The 22001-nt window shown below is 40.1% G+C and overlaps 1 protein-coding gene across 1 annotated transcript; it reads right to left on the reverse strand.

Moving 5' to 3' along the window:
- Positions 1 to 11833: 11833 nt before the first annotated feature.
- Positions 11834 to 15317, reverse strand: LOC147419785 (putative glucuronosyltransferase PGSIP8). Its single transcript, XM_086505328.1, has 5 exons — positions 14760 to 15317; positions 13737 to 13992; positions 13347 to 13548; positions 13097 to 13244; positions 11834 to 12883 (listed from the first exon to the last, which is right to left on the reverse strand). The coding sequence occupies exons 1-5, from the start codon at positions 15053 to 15055 to the stop codon at positions 12340 to 12342; spliced, it is 1446 nt and encodes a 481-aa protein (XP_086361454.1). The 5' UTR covers positions 15056 to 15317; the 3' UTR covers positions 11834 to 12339.
- Positions 15318 to 22001: the final 6684 nt, after the last annotated feature.

Genomic DNA, 22001 nt, shown 5'->3' on the forward strand with positions numbered 1-22001 from the left:
AATCTGTTAGTGTTTCTGGGTATGTTTGCATTCCCCCTTTTCAACATCCATGGTGGCTCGTTTCGAGCATGGATTTATGTAATTCTTTTGGTATTTTAATTTAATCCTTTTTCATTTTGTGAGTTTTGCTAAAAACAAATTGTATACCAAATTCACAAATTGAACATAGGAGCAAGGAGAAACAACAATAAGACTAGCTTATCAGCATAAAAAAGGTATCTGGCCATTTATTTATTTTTCCATACTCACAATTGTGAGTGGAGATGTTATTGAATCATAAAAGGATATACAATCAACCTCAAGCACTACATGTGCTTTTAGTGGGCAATGTTTCCAAAAGGGGGCTTGTACGAATACACATCAAGAGACTAACAAAGAGCTACTAAGTATTAATACACTAGTATCCGATACACACAAGTGCATATTTCCATTCTTCAATGCTAGCAATGGCCCTACTCTTTGATCCAATGACATAAATGCGCACAATGCTCTCACTCACAACATCATCGAATTGAGCCGCGACATATTTTCCCTCAAATACATGACGGTTCTTGGCATTTCATATCTGTTTCAAATAGCAATAACTTGTGATTTGGGTGCAGAATGGATGGGTTTTGCCTCCTAGGATGAGGTCCTTTGTATAGAAGATAATCTTCCAACTCTCTTGCACCCATTTGTTGATTTTGCGGCTTGGGCAGTTTTTGAACAAATGGAGGGGATGTGACCTTAATTCATCAAAGAGTGATCCCATTTAGTTGAGAATAAATCGAGTGTTCTAGCTCATTGCTTCATGATAAAACGGTTTGGAAACAAAAGAGGTTTGTCAAAAAATGATCATATTAATGAACCTTTACTGTATTGTTCAAGGTTCAAATTCAAAATCTTTGGATAAAATATCAAGCTTTCCATGAAGTAGGTGCCCCCAATTCATTTTAATGGGAGGAATCTTTAAAAGTGAATGAAAAACAGTTTGAAACCTTCTATACTATATACGAAGCAGCTTAAATTTTTCGAGGAAGGAGAGACCCTCCATGTATCACTCCCTGCTTTACTTCAGAAAAAACCTTATCAAAACTCTATTTTAAAATGTCAAAGTCAAGGGTAGGAAGATTTAAAATGCAAAAGTGAATAGTAACATTGGAGGAAATGAAAAGACTTTTGGGAATTGAAAATCGAACACTTTCTACTTTATACAAAGTAACTAAGTACCTGTACCCATTTAAGTACACATAACAAAAAAAAAAGATTTTTGAAAATGTAAAATCAAAAGGCTTTCTAGTTTACATAAAGTAAATGGTCCGGCTTAAGTGCACATTTAAAAAAAATTTGACAATTGTTGTGGGTATTTTATTGTTTAATGAACATCTAATCTTTAAAGATAAATTTGGTTTTGTTTTTTTTAAAAGGTTTTTTTTAAGACCAGTATTCATATCTTTTAGAAGTTTGTGCAAATGTCTTTTCAAATATTTTTCTTTTCCAAATTCACAATAGTGAGTGAATGTATTTAAATCTCAAAGAAATTACAAAATAGCCTCAAGTTCAAGCTGAGCCTTGAGGTGCTGAAGATTACACATTTTTCCTCTTCTCGAGGCTACCAAGAACACAACAGATGTACTATAGTAACAAACTTTTACTCATTGCAGCTTGCCACAAGGGCATGGGTAGCCCTATATCAATGTAATTTGGAAACAAACAATTGTATTTTCAAAATTTTAAAAATTTCTATAAAGAGACACTTCTATAACCTTTCTTAAAGTGCTTGAAAAATTGTTGAGCATTGGGCACATATATTGTTGTCCCTTCTCTCTAATTTATCGGTTAATATAGTGAGTGCATGTATGTATGTGCATGCACATGACAAAAAAAATTAACAAAAACTCGAACATTGAGTATACTTTTATGCAAAGAGGAGAGCTTGCCTGCTTAGTGGCTAAACTTGGCCATCCATGGGTAGCTCTCGATGCAACTCAAGTATGTCACTGGAGAGAGAGAGAGAGAGAGAGAGAGAGAGAGAGAGAGGGGGAGGGTTGGCAAAGAGAGGAATCTCGTGGGTAGTCCACTATCAGATTTAGCAGGAGTACATCTTGTGTGAATCACTTTTTGGAATGGTAGATAGGCCAATTTCAACACGTGCATGTGTGTGTGTGTGTGTGTGTGTGTGTGTGTGTGTGTGAGAGAGAGAGAGAGAGAGAGAGAGAGAGAGAGAGAGAGAGAGAGATTAAAGGGGCATTGATCAAAGAGAAGAAGAGAGTAGAGAGAGGTTCTGTGTATGTGTGTGTGTGTGTTGGGGGGGGTGGGGAGAGAGAGAGAGAGAGAGAGAGAGAGAGAGAGAGAGAGAGAGATCCAAAAGGCACTAATCAATGAAAGGAAGATAGGGGGAGAGAGAAAGAGATCAAAGAGAGATTGACTCTCATAACCGCTCACATTAAAATATCCTCAATTTTTGGTAAAAGATGATAAACAAGATTTTCCTTGGGATGAAACAATGGGTTGACTACACGCACACGTAGATAGATACATAGATGGAGAGAGAGAGAGAGAAGAAGAAGAAGATAATTTCTACCTTCAATAACTCTCTCTCTCTCTCTCTCTCTCTCTCTCTCTCTCACAGAAGAGGCTAATTTGTATTACTTAGAAATAGCTCTAAGAATTAATACAAATGATGATGATTCTGAGGGCATTGAAGAAACAATGTAGAACTGTGAGACCTGAGTACAATTAGCCACATGGGCAAATTGGAAAAACCAAAAACCAAATGCAAAATCTCTCTTAAAGGATTAAATCTTTCCCATGGTAAGAAAAATGGAGAGAGGATGAGCAGCCTCAGAAAGATAGGTACTTCCATCAAGAGCACACTTTGCAAACTCTCTCTCTCTCTCTCTCTCTCTCTCACACACACACACACACACACACACACACACACACAAAGACAAACATATCCATGAGAAGAATTTATAATGTATGTGCATATACATTCCTTTATAGATATATATATATATACACACACACACACATGTGTGTGTGTGTGTGTGAGAGAGAGAGAGAGAGAGAAGAAGGGGGGGGGGGCGGGGGGGATAGAGAAAAAGTGAGATGTATACACTCTCAGACACACATGAGAAGAATCTAATGTAGAAAAAAAACCAAAGGGTCTTAGAGATCAATCTGACAAGTCAAACTCAAGATTTGTTACTCAAAGAGAGAGAGAGAGAGAGAGAAGGGGGGGGGGGGGGGGGGTGGTAGGGGGGCGATGAGAGAGGGAGGGTTCCTCCAAGACCCCATAGAGACAAACAAATGTTGAATGTGTATATGTGTGTTTGAGAGAGAGAGAGAGAGAGAGAGAGAGAGAGAGAAGCTTAAATTTTTCAAGGAAGGAGAGACCCTCCATGTGTGACTCACCGCTTTACTTCAGAGAAAACCTTATAAAACTCTATTTTAAAATGCAAAAGTCAAGGGTAGGAAGATTTAAAATGCAAAAGTGAATAGTAACATTACAGGAAATGAAAAGACTTTTGGGAATTATAAATCACACTTTTTACTTCACACAAAGTAATTGTATCCATTTAAGCAAACATAACAAGAAGACTTTTGACACTTTCTACTATACATAAAGTAAATGGCCCAGCTTAAGAGGACATTTTTAAAAAAAGTGCACATTTTTAAAAAAATTGACAATTTGTTGTGGATTTTTTATCGTTTAATGAAAATCTAATTTTTAAAGATAAATTTGGTTTTGTTTCTTCAAAAGGTTTTTTTAAAGACCAATATTCATAGGTTTTAGAAATTTGTGTGAGTGTATTTTTAAATATTTTTCTTTCGAAACTCACAATAGTGAGTGAATGTATTTAAATCTCAAAGAAATTACAAAACAACCTCAAGCTCAAGCTGAGCCTTGAGGTGCTTAAGATTACACATTTTTCCTCTCCTCGAGGCGACCAAGAACACAATAGGTGTACTATAATAGTAAACTTCTACTCATCACAGCTTGCCACAAGGGCATGGGTAGCCCTATATCAGCGTATTTTGGAAACAAACATGTGTATTTTCAAAAAAAATTAAAATAATGAGAAGGTTTTCTACTTTACATAAAGTAAATGGTCCAGCTTAAGTGCACCCTTTTTTTTTTTAAAATGACAATTGTTGTGGATATTTTATTATTTAATGAAAATCTAATTTTTAAAGACAAATTTGGATCCATGAAGTTTCTAGGAGGCAATAAATGTAGGCCATGATCCAGGCTAAAATGTAAGACAATAAATTTCATCTGATCAAAAGTTGAGCACTCAAGTAGGTTATGATATCTATACTCTCAAATTTTCAAGGGACATAATCTGTATACGAGAAGAGGCTCTCCTACACTGCCTCAATATCTGGTCTCACATTTAAGGCATCAAGAGCTAAGCCAAATGGTTGGTATGATATAGATTGTGCGTAAGGGAATAGGCTCAAGCATGTAAATGGTTGAATACAATCTGCTCTCTCAACAAGGAACATGCTTTTATAATTTGGGGAGAGAGGCAGATACAGATCAATGACATGCATGATTTCAGGTCACAACTTCAATTTTGCACCACGTCTTTCAGTTTAACATAATGGCCAAAATTCTTGCAAAAATAAACAATTGAGTGACCTTATTTTGCTTTCATTTCTATTGAATTTTAAGGTGCAAATGACATGAAAGTGTACATGAACAAATAGTGTGCACCTTATTGTACTAAGCTACTTATGGATTATTGTATTAGGTGTTATGCTTGTGCACAAAACATAGATAGAGATGCAAGCAAGGCATCTAGAGAGAAACATAGATGGAAGGGTCAACTACATTTTTAATATTAAAAGAAATCCAACTCATCTCTTTGAAATTGGAAACTTTCTTGGTACATTGGAAAGTATAAGCCCTACTCTTAGATATGAAAAGTTTTATAAATATACAATGTAGCAGTTATGGGCCTTCACCTTTAAACGTTTGCTAGCTTACCCACTTTGTACTTCTCAACTTGGTAGCATTTTTGTCAACCCTAAGTAGTTATGATGTGCACTACTACCATGTCTTGCTCATAAGAAAGATACAAGGATAGAAGCAAGTAAGAGTGTGGAGCTGAGACATTGAATCCAATTGTGTTCTTATCATTGAAACCAATTCTAGAACCCACTTCATTTTTAAAAAGAAAAGTTTTACTATTACATTGACTTCTCTTACCTTTCATCTCTTTTCACCATGTTAACTTATCTAATCTCTATAATCAAGCTTGGTAGCATTGCTAGATCAAGGTAGACCAAAAGAAGGAATCTCTCTCTCTCTCTCTCTCTCTCTCTCTATATATATATATATATATATATATATATATATATATACACACACACACACACACACACACACCCCAATAGAATTAGAGCACTCCTAAGTTTGTTGAACAAGGGCTAGCACCTCATGAAAAATAATGTCTATAAGAAGTTTCTCCAATCTTGGTATCAAAGAATGCTTTGCAGCATCTATTAAGAGGTCGTGTCATGCATCACTTTTATGAATGCGATAGACTATACATGTAAGAAGAGAGTATTAATAGTGTTCCACTTGGAAGAGAAGATAGCCCTATGAGAATAGGGGCATTGTTTCCTTGGCCGCAGCAACGCGTGGGTCACATACTAGTAGAAGCAAAATGCGTTGGAAAATGTAAAGTCCTCAAGAAAATAGACATACTCTAGAACGCAGATAGCCCTATGAGAATAGGGGCATTGTTTCCTTGGCCGCAGCAACGCGTGGGTCACATACTAGTAGAAGCAAAATGCGTTGGAAAATGTAAAGTCCTCAAGAAAATAGACATACTCTAGAACGCAGATAGCCCTATGAGAATAGGGGCATTGTTTCCTTGGCCGCAGATAGCCCTATGAGAATAGGGGCATTGTTTCCTTGGCCGCAGCAACGCGTGGGTCACATACTAGTAGAAGCAAAATGCGTTGGAAAATGTAAAGTCCTCAAGAAAATAGACATACTCTAGAACGTAGAAAGTCAAGAGTGTACAAGAGATGGAAGGTGAATCTCTCTCTCTCTCTCTCCCTCCCTCTCTCTCTCTCTCTCTCACACACACACACACACACACACACACACACACACACACACACACACACACACACACACACACACATATTCACATTCTACACTGTTAGGTGTGATATTTAAATGTCAGCCATTCTGTAGATGAAAACATCTGCATTTTTTCTAGAGTGGAGCCATTAAGCAGTAGTAGCAATTGAGTTGCTAAATCATCCTACATTAATATGAAGTAGCAAGTGCATTGCCTTCAAGAAAGTGACAATATCTAATGCATTTTGTGGTAAATACCTCTTAAAAAGGGTGAATAGTCAAAGTGGCCTACATAAGATGATGTGAGACCATGAAAATCAGCTCTTAGTGTATTTTCCACTGGCTAAAATAGCGACATCTTGACCAGATTCCAAGCTTGCCTCAACCATTTTGTGCTTTTTTTTTCTAGTTAGTCAGAACACAAAAATTGATAAGCCTTTCGACAGTGCTTGTACCCCCTCTTAAACACGCTACACGATATAAGATGAGGAAAAAGAGTTTGTGGTCCCCTAATTAATGCACCTCCAAAGCACTCCATCAAAACCTAAAAGCAAGAAAAAATATTGACTTAAACAAGGTGAATAGTCCGAGCGGCCTACATAAGATGATGTGAGACCATAAAAATCGGCACTTAAGTGTATTTTTCACTGGCTAAAATAGCGACATCTTGGACAAATTCCAAGCTTACCTTGAAAAAAAGGACAAAATTTGACCATTTTGTGTGTTTTTTTCTAGTCAGTCAGAACACAAAAACTGATAAGTCTTTTGACAATGCTTGTACCCCATCTTAATAACTAAATAAGATGAAGAAAACTAGTTTGTGGTCCCCTAACTCCAAAGCACTCCATCAAAACTTAAAAGCAGGGAAGAACATTGACTTGCCCATGTGGCCCTATTCACCAAGTTTAATCCAATGGTCTATGATTTCTCATAAAAGTTCGGGGGGTCTATTAAGGCGTTGTAAGGGGTCTACTAAGTTCGAGGGGTCTACTAAGTCGTTGTAAAGGCATCCATGGAGAACATTTTGGCTTTGCTTTTTTACAATTATTTGTCGAACTATTGATGGATCACCAAGGTTACGTTTTGATAGGCACTTTATGGGTAATTTTGCCCAATTTCTTATGCGAAAAAATGTGAGCTACTCTTCAAAAAATAAATTAAAATGCCAAAAAATTAATTAAATCTTGCAAATTTGAAGGGCAAGGGTGCCTACCAAAAATGACAAAAAATGAACCGGAGCATGATAGAATCTAATGGCATTATACTCTTCTACCAAAGGAGTTGCGTGTGAACCATGTGGGTCATTGGGAATCAAATAGCTTTATACTCTTGTATCAAAGGAGTGTCGTGCTCTGGATGGGAAAAAAAAAAGGAAATCTAATGACATTGAACTTTTCTACCCAGGAGTGCATGTAAAGGAGCAAGTCATCCTTTTGCAACATCCAAACGAGTCCACTTTTTGTACTAGATATTATGGCAAAGTGGTGCCACTTTTAAGCTCATATCTTCACGTGAAGGTGACTTGTAGAGCTGTAGAGTCCCTACAACTCGCCCCTTGTGGTTTGGATAATGACAATTCCATACGTTGCCCTTGATTTTGTCCTAATATAAGGTAGTGGTCGCATGATGCATAGTTATGTGCCTCACTTGTGCACCAATAATTTATTTGTTATTTGTCTTATATGCAATTGTCAACTATGCAAGGTCTTTTGTAATTTTCATGATTTTGGTGCAGTTGCATCAAAAATCTTACTAATAGCTATGCTTCACGTGACCACATCTTGAGCCAAGTGCAAGATAGAAGTCTTTGCCTTACCACCTTAGTAAGAGCATTACACTTGTGGATGCTCTCTCAAAGAAAGCAAGCTTTGTTGAGGTCTAGTAGAGGCCAAATTTAATCTATGAGACAAAACAACATACTCGTTTGTGTGCTCTACATACTCAACAAAAATAACAAAAGTGCCAAAAATAAGCATATATACCTAGATGAATCCAAGATAAGCCCACTTAGAGGAAAGTGCAAGGTATAGCCCACGGTAGTCACCCACAAGACAACATAACCATCAGCTCCATCATGCATAGTATTGACTAAATACCATAACATCCCCACTAACATCCTCAGTGCCCAATCCTAGGTGTAGTACTAGGCACTAACATACGCTCCCAAACACGACATACAACACCTGCACACAGATACTAAACAAAATAGATTGACAAGGGGGTGTGTGTATGTACACGAGGGATGAGGGGGGTGGAGTTAATGAGAGAGAGAAACTAGAATGAGATGATGAACATGATCTATTGCTACCCCGATAGGCCTAGGCCCGATTGTAAAGTCTTGAATAGAGGGTATAAAACTGGGCTGAGCCAAAACATAATCCGTTGTGTTAGCCTCATGTCTATGAGGAACCCAGTCGATGCTAGAAATCTTTGGAGGCCATTCAAGATGGCTAGTCCATTTGCAGTCCCCATGTCTATCATATATCCCGCATATCCAGTGTGCTCCTCATCCTCCCACCTGGCCAATCCCATATCATTGACATCCAATTCCTTCAACATTTCCTTTGAGGCATCATAGAAAGCTGTTTAAGATTAGTTCGTCCTGGCATTAAAGTCTCCCAAAAGAATGGCATCTCCATGTCTAAAGAACTCCCATATGTCCTCATCCAATATCATGTGGGGAGACTGCCCCTTGGGCAATGCATAATGAGATGTATTGGGAGCAAAATAGCATATTTCCATGTAGAGTGTCCTACCTGTCTCCGCTCTCACTCTAACCCACATATATATGGCTTGCTCATCTCTTCGAACAATACAAATGAGGGGCTGAAGCTCCTCCCTGAATAGGACTGTCACACCTCCTGACCCACGTCCTCTTTGCGTTGATCTCACATCATGTCTACAAGTAGTCTCCCAATGGTATCCCCGTCACTCTAGGTAATGTGCCATCATGAGTCTGATGCGTCTCCGACTAAAAAATAATGTCTCTTCCCTTGAAGCTATCCTCAAATGTGCCTACATCTAGCTTCATATAATTCCATGCTGCCATTTGAAGGTTGGTCCCATAGGTCTCACAACGTCATGCGGTGCCTTTTTCCAAAACCACTACTCTCCCTTCCCTCTAGAAAGTAATTTTTCCTTTTTCCCTTGCTTCCTTTATCCTAACATTAGATCTTGCATGTACCCTACTTGTGTTAGAGTGAGGTCATCACCCAAAAATATCCGAGTTTGCTTGAGTGTTGGTCTCTTCTTCAGGAATTCCTTCCTAGCTTCCAATGTAGGTAAATGTATAATGAGTGCTCTTTCCTTCGAACTTCCTTTCTTATCATTGCCCTTCTTTCCCACTCTCCAAGCCCCTATGTGTGTGGGTTCAAAAATGTCCATGCGCTTCAAGAGTTCTTTCACTTCCTCTTCTTCTTTCCCAGTGTCTTTGAGACCTGTAACACACACATGAAGGGCTCTAATCTTCCTTTTTTGCTCCTCCTCAATTGACATATTGATGATAGTGGATGTCGGTGTGGCTTCATTCATCTTATATTTTCCTTTCTTTTCATCCTCAGTCCACTTTTTAGCTTTATCCACCTTCTATTGAGTTTTGAATAGGTGCTACGTCCATGAAGAGGTTGTTCGTGCCTTTTGATCTTCCTCTTCACACAGAGTTTTCACGTGCTCCTAAATGCTTTCAAGATCCTTTATCATTGAGGGTTGATTTTTTCCCTCCTTTGCGATGCTATTTTTACAAGCTGTGAGTTCTCCCTTAAGTGCTTTGATTAATGCATCCTTTTCATTCATGCATTCTTCCATTTTTTATTCCTGTCCTCACTATAGTTTGCATTTCGACCTTCAATGATGTGTGCATCTCGTCATGCTTACCAAGCATCTCTTTGTCCAACTCTTTCCTCAAATTTACACACATAGATTTTTTGTAAGTCTCCGCATTTGCATGCATCTCTTTTTCAATATCACCCCTCGAAAGGCTCAACTCCACCTTAATCATCACCTTCGCCTTAATCATCACCTATACCTTCTCATACATTAAGTCATCTTTCACTCTGGACAATTTATATGCTCCCACAGAACCTAACGATAGTGCGCTCTCTCGAAACCTCCCCTAAATGTCGCTTTCGATTTAAATGGGGCTTCATAAACACTATCATCCTGCGTGACAGCAGGCATAGCAAAATGTCCAAAGGTGAGCGGTGCAGGGCGTCCGACAGATTGCAATGTGCGAGGTCTTCTTTCTGCTTGTTTGCTACAAAAAGCTCTTGATGTAGCCTTCTTTCTTTGGTGCATGTGTCTTACTCTTGTCACCCGCAAGAGAGAAGAAGAAGAGTATTTTAATGTCGTAGGAAACTAGCCCAAGGGACCTTAACACTAGTCTGGTAACCTAACAGGACATAAAAGTGTCCTTTCAGGGTTTTGGAAAAAAAATCCAAAACCATAGTAGATCCACTTTTTTTGAAAATCTTTTCATGAGCTTATAGTTCAAAAACTACTTCATATGAAAAAAAATGAGAAATTTGTAAAATTTCTCATGTCTTGATCACCAAAGTTGATGGACCAGTGCATTTTGCCCAAAACAATCATTTCTTACGATTGATTGTATAGAAATAAGAGTGAGGATTTTTGTAGGACATGAGATAAAATTCTCCATTAACTTTGATGGGGTGGTGGTCAAAACATATAGTTACCTTTTCCTCACTATCTTTTTTGCGGGGGGAAAAAAAAGGTTTAAAAAAGTTACATTTTTATCATTATACAAACCATTATTAAAGTTTTTATAATCACGTTCAATACAGATACTATATACATGTTTTTTTAGTTCCCTTTGGACCTTTGGATCCAAAAGAGACCATTGAGAGTGTCAAAAGAATAATGGATCTCTTACTAAGTGGAACCTTGGGGACAATGATAAAGTGCTAAATATAGCAAACATGAAAAAATTGGATTTAACATTATGAAATCTAAAATCCTAGAGAAACTACTCAATATCTAGCTCAATTTAAAGTTTATGATTCCATATGGTTACTACCTACAAAATACACACAATTGGCCTAAAAAACCGACAATATTGAGACAGCTACACTTACTACACTAAAACGTCTCATATTCTTCAACACTCGAAAAACTCAATTATCATCATATGCTATGCTATATAGTACATTAGATCCCTCAAAACTCAAGGAAGATTAGCTTTCTCTTATACATGACACTTACACAATCAAAATTACATTTGGATATTAAGAAAACCACAAAATTTTTTATAAAAGTGATAATTTTGATAAAAAAAAGAAGCAATTCTTGTAGTTTGATCAAAACTTCCAATTTTAACACTTAATTCTCCCTAGAAGTGTCAAAACATGTTGAGAACTACAAAGTCTTATCCTCTAGCAGTTTAAACTTCACAAACATGAAGATTAAAATGGTAGTTGCAAAAAGTAAAAAAAAAAAACCAAAAAAACAAGGCCCATTTTTTCAAAGAGTTTTAGTTCAAAAATGTTATACAAGAGTAAAGTTCATGGTGAAATTGATATTCCAAAAAAAATGTAAAGCTTTTTTCACCTCATAAAACAACTTTGTGGATATATAACACCTACAAATTCATTTTGATACTCTTCAAATAATTCAAGCAAAATGGTCACTTAACAAGACACAATAGTGTCCAAAGACATAGAAGTGTCTTGTTACCAATCTAGTGTTAAAGAGACCTGTGAGAGAGAGAGAGAGAGAGAGAGAGAGAGAGAGAATTCCTTGTGAGCCCAAACGCTGACCTAAAGAACAAATTAAGTACATCCGTATTACATTCCACTTTGGACATAGATGCCATGAAGGCATAAAACAAGGATAAATTTGTGAGTGGGGAAGGGGGCTTGAGGGGGGGGGTTCTTCATATACAAAAATCAGAGTCTCCTTCACCTTAAAAGAATGAAACATGTAACTCTACAACAGAACACATCAAAAATGTAGATGTGTAAAGAATGATCTTGTAAAGCTGTGTGTTGAGAAGCAAAATCAAATGCAGTAAATAATGTGGCAATCCTTTTGAGCTCTCGCCAGCTCTACTGCAACCATGGATAGCTCTCTGTCTCTAAACGAAGGCACCCCCACATTAGACTGTCAAAATCTAGCTAGATGTGACGTCAAGCTAGCAACCCATTGTTTGCTCCTTTACTATGCGTATATTGCGATTGCTTCAAGCATCCAAGGAGGTCCAAATTAGCATTTCAGTTCAGTATTTGATAGTGCCATTGTCATCTCTAGCAAATCTTCAATAGAACTGTTTGTGACCTTGTGGGCTCCTTTTCCACATGCACATTCTTGCTCTTGGTAACCTGTGTCAAAGCCCACCATAAGAATGGCGTCGCAAAACCCAGGTAGCCCATAATGGCCAAGGCTCTTATTAGCCCATTTCTGTAATAAGGGGAAGCCATAACCACCAAGCTCCCCAAGGATAGCAGCCAAGGAGTAAATGTCGCCAGCAGGGGCAAGCGGAGCAAATGCATAGTTGCACTTAGGAAAGCCAAGGATCCCAGCATTGCTATTGCCCATCCCATTAGAGGATATGATGCTATGGGCACCATAGCCATTGGCAGGAGTAAGCTGGCCACAATGCACATGGGTGTCAAAAGCTTTTCCACAAAACTTTGGATGTAGGAGCCATAATCTGCCCACACGCTCTTTGGTATACAGACCCTGCAGCCCTCATCGTGCCGTCGACGCCACATACTCACTATCACAAACAATATCACAGCTATGTATAGGATGGCTTGACCAGCAAGGGGAAAAAACTCTTCTTGATACCTGTTGGCACAAAGCACAAGGAACATGGATAAGCTTACTCACTCATCCAAACAAAGATTCTTAGCATATCTATCTGTATCTACCTCTACATATATAGGTATATGTAAACGTACACGTATGTGTACATACATATACGTTTACATTTATAGATATATACAGAAATTTATTGTTATGAAATGAGGCAAGAGATTCATTTGACAATTAATTTCTTACCCGATTGTGGATGCTCGCAATTCATGCCAAGACAATCCCAATGGTAGAATGGGCCAGGACCACCAATACCAAGGTTTAAGCCAAGAAGCTCCCGGGAATGTGACAACGCTGTTTGGTCCACATGGAACACGCCATTTCAACCGCAAATCTAAACAGAAAATTTCCATTCTTAATTCAAAATAACCACCATATAATCTCAACTTATCCAAAGATTTATCCTATTCTAAAAGAGAACAGAAAAATAATTTACAATAATATGATGCATCCATCTGGTAGCCAAAAGGTAGCCGAAACTTCCCTTCTAATCTGGATCCGTTGCTTGGAGGATGGAACATGGGCATGTCTAACAAGTCCGGAAAATAATCTGTCAGGAACCCTTGATCCGCACCATCTCTGTTCTTAGCCATTGCCACCACACGTTGAACCATGTCATTGAACACATCCAGGGATGGCTGCAATGGAAACAAGCAATAATTGAAGAATGAGACTCCAGTTATCATCCATCCATACACTCAAACTAGTCGGAAAGTTCGGGCAGGAGCTTGCTCTACGCACATCAATTGTGTTCCTTAAGTACCAATCGCTAAGCACTACGTACTCGCACAATCAGCATCTTTACGGAAATGGGCAGCAAAATCACCTGAAGAACGAAAAGCCCTGTGTGAAATATGCATGGATCGATGAAGGCGGCACAGAATTGCCCACATTGGAAAAGCTCATCCATGTTGTGCAAGACCAAGTTGTCAGCATCCAGCATTACGACCCGCTCATACTCTGTCAACTTCCAAGCAAGCAGCTTGTTCAGTGTGAACATGAAGCGCTTGTTGAACCCACTCTGGTGTGCATATGGATTCGGAATGTTTTCTACTTGAACCACCCGGACCCCTTCCTGAACACTAAAAAATACACCCCAAGAGATTTAGACAAACATATACACATAAATGGCTATATTCAGGTCTATACATCTATAATCCAAAATTTATTCCTGCACTGAAGCTTTCAGGGAACCCTTACTCTCACCAATGGCAACAACAATACATATGCATGCAAAACACTTACAAAGAATTTGCATCTTTGTCGAACATTGAGTATTGTCAGAGTATTGCAGGCAAAAAATATATATCACATGGTCAAGAAAATGACTGCATCCTTAAGCAGATCTTCACATTAAGGCAGACAGTAAGACATCTCTGTGAGAGATTAAAACTATGAGACCTGGCTATGCTAGACATTGTTTACACCATTCTCAAAAAACTCAAAATCTACGCCTCTGAACTGCAGGGTAAGGGCGATGATACTACTGCACCTTGTCATACGAAAACAAAGGTATTGTTCTAGGGGTCCATCCTAAGTCAACTTGTGAGTGCATGAGTCCCTGAGTTTCATTCCGAGTGGGCATCCATGTGATTGACGATCTCTGACACTATTTGAGAAGATAATTCATGATCGCTCTCCCTGTAGGACTGTCTCATTGCAAGGATGCCCATGTGATTCCTCAGCTTCCCAATGTCCAATCATTCCAAAAATTCACCCAAAATGCACAAAAAGGAAAGATTTTCCAACCATAAGAAAAAGACCCAACAAATCAAACTTTCTTGATTCAACAGATATGCCATTCTCTTGATGATTTATTTAAAGAAGCTTTGATTGGAGATTGACGTACAAGTTGTTAATCCATGGGGGCGGCGTGTCTTGGGAGGCGATGAGGACGAGGTCTGCGTTGACATGGAGAACGGCCAGTGATCGCAGCAGGACGCGAGCGGCGATGTAGTATTCATAGTCCCTGGGTGTGCCCACATACAAGATTGTAGCATATGCATTTGGAGAGCTTGGTGCCTTGCTGCTACTTACAAGAGGCGATGCTGCAGCGGCATCACTCCATTTGGCTCCCAAGAGGATTATCAACAAAAATTGTAGCAGCCCCATTGCCAGATGATGGAGAGGCCATGGCCTCTTCATAGTTCAGGCACTTGGAAGCTCAGCTGCTGTGTGTGTGCGCGTGCGTGCTGTGTGTGTGTGTGTGTGTGTGTGTGTGAGAGAGAGAGAGAGAGAGGCTAGAGCAATGTATATTGAGCAGGAAAGTCTGAGAGTGGGAGGGAGAGAGAGGAGAGTCCACCCTCCCAAGGTTTACGCTTTGCGTTCGCGTTAGCCTGTTTGGAAATGGGTTATACCGCGTACCTTGAAGAATGTCCTTAGGGCCCGTGTGTGTGTGAGACTCTGTGAGAGAGAGAGAGAGAGAGAGTGGGGGGCGGAAGGAGAGGACATGCAGCGCCGCGCCGAACGACTAAAAATAGAAGCTGGAAAGAGAGAGAGAGAGAGAGAGAGAGAGAGAAAGAGAGAGAGGACACTCGTTAAAGGAAAGCGCAGCCTCGTTGTTATTGCGGTAAGACCGAAGAAAGAGTCGCCCTTCTTTAATCCGTTTCCCAATGCCATTACCCCATAATCCAAACTCAAGTCCCACACCCAACATGTGCATTTCAAACCTCATGAGTTGTCCGACCCAAAGCATGCAAGTAGATTGCTTCAATCCTCCAGGAAGACTTCAGGGTTGCTTTTTGCCAGGCATTTTACCCGTCTTGGGGCATTTTGTCCTCCTTTGACAGAGAAAATATCATTGACCCTTCAAAAGATGCTCGAAAAATTATAGAATTTTGAAGGGTTTGGTGCCTGCTAAAAATCAACCATGGCGGAAGTTTTGCTTCCTCCCTTCCTTCGATGTCCCTTCTTTTGTTGCGGTTGTTGCGGTCGATGGCCTCGCTCTCTCCTCTCTCACATTCTATCTTTTTCAAGCTTTCAAAATTTTTAATTGGTAGACAATCTGTCCCACTTCATCAAGATGGTTCGTATATAGAGAAAGATAGGCACATATAGACTCAACACACACGCGTAAAATCCTAACGCTTAACATACACCTAGTCAAAGGGAAAGCCCTGGATTGAAACTTAACGCCCCTCTCTCTCTCTTGATTTTGAGCATGTGTGTGTGTGTGTGTGTGTGTGTGTGTGTGTGAGAGAGAGAGAGAGAGAGAGAGAGAGAGAGAGAGAGAGTGTGAGAGAGAGCATGTATCTTGATATTGAGTGTGTGTGCATCCATTTGGTAGTCTATGGTTGTGTTTAGATGGGGTGTCAGTAGCCCCTGCTCTTTCTATTGTCTGTACAACTATTCCAATTGCGCTTATGGCTTGCCACTTTTGTATGTTCTCATCAAGAGTTCCACCATCTCCATTTCTCTTCCTCTTTCTTCAATTTGGTATATATCAAAATTTTGCTCCTACGTTGATAGTTCAATTTGCAAAACATCAAGGTCGTTGGTCGGGGGGCAGAAGATCTAAGCCCTCCGTCCACTGTTGCTTCTCCTACAGAATCAGATGTTGCAATCATTGGATGCATGCCACATCAACAAGCAAAATACTATTAAATATTTTGCAAATGATTGCATAACACGTCAAAAGTGGGGATTCAAGCAACGATCGACATGTCAGCATACGAAATGCAATCTCTGCACGTGAACCACTATTGTATTTGAGCTCTACGGCCTACGCAATCTTCTGTACCTCGCCCCCTCCCAGCGACCTTGATGGTCGGGAATGGTCATGACCATTCCCATACTATTGACTCTCACCGTGGCTCTAGGCCTCCGCCAGTCGCCATGTGGCCGTCAATATTATGGAGGATGGTCATTAAACTGACCATTCCCTACCCCATCAAAGCCTTAAATTTTAAACCCAATTTGTGAAAGGCTATTAGAAGCTTTCAAGTATCAGTTTTTTTTTACTTTAGCGAGCCGGGGGGCCGGGCACGGTGCCCGGCCTACTCTCGCAAGGTGAAGCTTTTGTCACTGATTTCAGGCTTAGTCTATGTCACCTTCAAACTCCGGTTTGGTGTTTTAGTCATTATTTGAGGAGTCTCTTCAGGCTTAGTCTATGTCACCTTCAAACTCCGGTTTGGTGTTTTAGTCATTATTTGAGGAGTCTAGTTATCATTAGTTGGTTCATTTCATGAGTGATTGACCACTATTCTTGCTTCCCTTAAAAGTACCTATGGTCACTTATTCTCGTCTTGGCCTGTACAACCTTGCCTATTCTCCTCTTGACTTGCATGACATTGCCCTCGTAAGTCCCTTTGATCAATTATTATATCGTAGACGTGCATAGCCTTGCCCTCCAATTTGGTTGCCCCAATTTTATGGTGTAATTCTTCTACAAACCTCTCCTCCCTCGTGTCATCGGTTCCCTTAAAAACTTGCGATACTTGTTCCCTTGAATCTTTATGAAGTTTTTTTAATAGAGCTTCCTCTTCTACTTTTCGATGGATGTTATCATAGCTCCCGTTACTAATATTAAGGTTGAAGCGTTGCTTTTGTCCTTCTTTCACTTCATGTTGCTACTACTACTACTCATGGTTCTAATGTTCATGTTGGTATGATGCTCTATATTCCTCATGGAGTGATTGATTTCTCTTCTACTTAGCCATAGAAGTGGTTGTGTGCAAGAAGTGTAATGAAACCATTCAAAGACAATGCACATCCAATGGAGAAATCAAAGAAAAACTATTAATGCTCACGAACAGCACATTTGTGTTGCGAATTGCCAATTCCCATTCATTCCTTACCATTAGTCTTCCATACCTCTCTTTGGGTCCCTCTTGTAATGTTCTCTCTACTCCATCGAGACTTCTCATTCTTCTTGGGCTCAACCATCATTTGCTCCATAGTCACCCCTTTGCTCCTTATCATTGAGTTTGACTGGTATTGGTTCCACAAGAACCATCTTCACTTTAGCTAGTTTGATCTCTTCAACCGGCTTCCTGACATGCAACTACAAAATTCCCATACTCGTCACAAACGTAGCGATTGTAGTCCATCCTTCCTCTATCTCTTCCACCACCACTCTAAACTCTTCCTTGGCCATAACATCCTCTTCCATTATAGTCTCCTCTAGTGGCAGTACTTAATGGCGTAGAGGTTCCTTCTTGGACTCCATCTTGTTGTTGCTATCATCAATACTTTGGTGTTCATACTAAAATGCTTCGGTTTCATTTTACAATTGGTCCACACATAGCCGGATAACACATAATACATATAGTTGATACTCATCAATTGTATGTTTATCACTTTTGCAATGTGTGCATCATAGGCTTCAGTTTTTCTTGGAAATGATATGGTCTTTGTAAAATCCTACACATGTTTTGTGAGCTCTTCTATACGCTCTATCCAAATCCCTTTCTCCTTACCTCTTGCAATTTTCCCTTTAGATTCAATTTTTTTGCCCATAACTAGTTGTCTCTTCATGACTCGTTTCGCAAGTGCTTTGAATCATTTTGTGGGGTTTGTGATTTTTTCCTTTAGCTTTTTATTATTGGACCCATTCCAAAACCAAGCTCGAAGATTTTTTTTTGATGCTAGTGAAGGGGATAGGGGAGCACCACAGACGGAGAGTGAGAGAGACAGAAGGAGACACACACACAATGTGGGTGGGGAGACTCAAAGAGTGGCAACTCCCCCTATACAGTATACTCACTATAAGTATAGGGTAACAGTGGGCGGGCGCCCATGACCTGGGCGACCGATCAAGGCACATGGGCCTTAACCCCAACAACCTCCCACTTAAAGGCCAATGTGCCTTTAAGCAAGATCTACTAGTGTACAACTAATAGAAGGTGAGATATTCTCTCAATCTATGCCCATTGACTCTCGATGAGCTAGTGCATCCGGCTCTACTGATAGACAAACATCCCACTGCGGAAGCCGCACAGAGCTAGCTCCAAGCTTTGCAAATAGTCTACAAGAGCTCATGCACTCCTGCAAGTATCAGTCCAATACCTGCAAACCTCCCCTATGCTCTATGCCGAGATCAGTCATCGAACAACTGATCAACCCTGCTGCAAATGCTCCCACTGCAGCTGCTATGTCGGGCCTCGAGATCAGCATCTCGTATATGAGGACACCGAACATTGATGCAACCCTGGCAATCTCTACCACCTCCAAATCAGAACTCAACTCATGGCAATCATGTCCCCTATCATAGAGACCATGGCACTCTAACTCCGAGCTCTGGAGTAACTCCTCGTGCCCACCACATATCACATGTGTACCAAGAGTATCCATCTGTCCTGAATCTGCATCAAGCTCTGGCATAAGCATATCAAGAAATGACTCCACAATAGCCAACATCTCAACATCCATGTGAGTCATCTCTGTCATCACATCACTTTGATATTGAAGAGGATCGGGGAGCACCACAGACGGAGAGTGCGAGAGAGAGAAGGAGACACACGGATATGGGTGGGGAGACTCCAAGAGTGAGCAACCCCCTATACACTTATGCTATGATCGTGTGAGAGAGAGAAGGAGACACACGGATATGGATGGCTGTGATCGTGTGCATCCGGCTGTCCTGCTCCCGTGTAAGTCCATACACCACCAGATGTACCGCACACGTACTGCAAGTATGTACGCAATACCTGCATATCTCCCTCGTGCACTATGCCATCATCAGTCAACAAACGACTGATAATCTCAACTGCAAATGCACCCACTGCAGCTGCGATATCCGGTCTCAAGATCAGCATCTCATACATGAGACCACCGAATGCCGATGCAATGCTAGCGGGCCCTGGTAGCTCTACGGAGCATGCATCAACATATATATCCCTGGCAATAGGCATCTTTGATTGACAAGGCGTGTCAGCCACATGCATCTCTTGACTATCCACAAAAGACGCATCAACCTGTCGTGCAACCTCAGAGCAAACCAGCTGCTCTAGGTGTCTGCTGGAAGACATATCCTGCACAACTATATCTCCATGCTCATTGTCGAGCATAGAAAAGAATGATTGCATAATTGCTGACATCTCAATCTCCTCTGCAATCATCCATTGCAAACATGACCACTCAATCTGCTGTGACTCACTAGAGCTCTCATGCTCTAACTCCGTATACATAGACTCTTGCACAACGTCCTCCTGTCGTAACTCACTAGAGCAAGACCGCTCTACCTGTCTATCCTGCATAGAAGTATTTCGCACAACTGACTCTCTGCTTTGCTCAGTCACTAGCAAAGCATGGATGTCTGACTCTGTCACCTCTCTGTGTGACTGCTCAAGTTGTGCCCTAACTGTGTGCACAACGAGCTCACTACTCTGCACTCCATGCAAAGCACCCTGCAACCCACAAGCAAAAGAGACTTGCCTGCTCTCTCGTTGTCTACCTGGTTGTATGATCACAAAGACAACACCGTCTCTCTCGTGATCCACATGCAATGGGTAACTTGTACCACTCCTGGCACCTCTCGCAATCACTAGCGAACCCAAATGCATCACAACTCTCAACTTTTTTAAAAATGAGAGACCCTTTCCTTTTACAACTTTAATTTTAAAACTGTCGTTCTGACGTTGCACGTTTTTCAAGAACCCGATCATTTTTGTGGCCGCTCCTACGGGAACAAAAAAAACGAGCCGATAGCGATGTGGAGTAGAAAACAATTAAATTTTAGACGCTAACGATTTTTTTTTCATTCAACGGTTTTTTCGCTATTACTTTTTGAGTTTCCCGAACCAAAAGACAATACAATATATGAAGAAAAAAAAAGGTGGTTCCACAGCGATTTGCAACATTTCTCAATGAGCACGATGGTTCAGTCGGTTTTTCATTCCGACGAGACCAAGCACTCCAGTATTGATTTTTCGTTTATATATATATATATTTATATATACTAACATAATATATGGCGGAAGGGGGAGGCCTTTACACGTGTCGCAATCTGCAACTTGAAAACTAAAGTCCAAAACAAAAATAAGCCCCTTTGCATGTGATAAAGAGGGAGAGAGGGGGGGAGAGAGCTTCGGCGGCCGGCCATACTAGTTAGTTGAAAGGATACTACAAGAAGATATGCATATGGACGTCCTAATTTGTAAAAGCAACATGAAACCTCAATGTGCACTAGTCCTATGGGGTTTGTACGCACATTGCCATTGTAGTGTGTGTGTGTGTGTGTGTGTGTGTGTGTGTGTGTGAGAGAGAGAGAGAGAGAGAGAGAGAGTTTATATATGGAGTAGCTTAATAACAAATGAGTGGTCTACGTCACCTAAGCATTAAAATATTGTTGGCATTATTGTCATTCACGGTATTATATATTACCATTGAGCATCTACAGGAGATCCTCAAGAACATGCTTTCCCAATGGGTTGACTCTCCCAAGACAATCAATAAAGGAATCATTTGCTTGCAATTTTTTTTGCAATTGGGACACACTGGTTTACAATCCTTCTCATTTTGATTCAAGGCTCGGGGAAAACTTGCAGTGGTTTTGAATCCTTCTCATTTTGATTCAAGCCACAATTGAGAAGGTAATATCTATATAAGTTTAAATTTTTTAACTATATTTTGTAAAATTTGAGATGATCTAGGTGCAGGCACACACACATGATTCAAAATGCACCCGCCTAAATAGTTCCTCGTCTTTCGGAGACACATTTTAGCATTAGTTTCTCAATTTTTCCTCAATATCCAATTGCTTTCTGGTTATTTTCACAAGGAGTGCATATGTATCTTTTGCGAGGTATCTAGACTCGGGTCTTGTCTGCTAGAGGGTATTGAAATGCCATTGTGGTGCACTGCACTTTGAATGGGATGCAAAGGATTCTAAGGATAGCTTTTTCCACACATTTTCCATACTATTCGCATACTCGCATTGGGTATGGAAGTAAGAAAAAAGTTTGATCAGCTAGCTTGGGCTGAACCATACATGACCGCAATTTATTATATCCAAAAATATTCAATAATATGCTCCACTTCATGTTGAACTCGAATCCATAAACAACTCAAGCTTGCACCTGCATGATAAGCCTTTGCTATAGTTGCTCAAGCCAAAAGCGCCCCAAAATTCAGCACTAGAAGACCTCGCGAC

This window comes from Adiantum capillus-veneris, chromosome 29, assembly GCF_014529385.1.
Source record: "Adiantum capillus-veneris isolate H3 chromosome 29, ASM1452938v2, whole genome shotgun sequence".
In the NCBI taxonomy this organism is placed as follows: Eukaryota; Viridiplantae; Streptophyta; class Polypodiopsida; order Polypodiales; family Pteridaceae; genus Adiantum; species Adiantum capillus-veneris.

Excerpts from the sequence above, each read along its gene's own strand:
- LOC147419785 (XM_086505328.1), bottom strand. The coding sequence starts at position 15,055 with ATGAAGAGGCCATGGCCTCTCCATCATCTGGCAATGGGGCTGCTACAA. Across the intron at positions 13,549-13,736 it reads CAGGGCTTTTCGTTCTTCAG|CCATCCCTGGATGTGTTCAA; the intron begins GTGATTTTGCTG and ends TTTCCATTGCAG. Across the intron at positions 13,245-13,346 it reads GATGGATGCATCATATTATT|ATTTGCGGTTGAAATGGCGT; the intron begins GTAAATTATTTT and ends TTTTCTGTTTAG.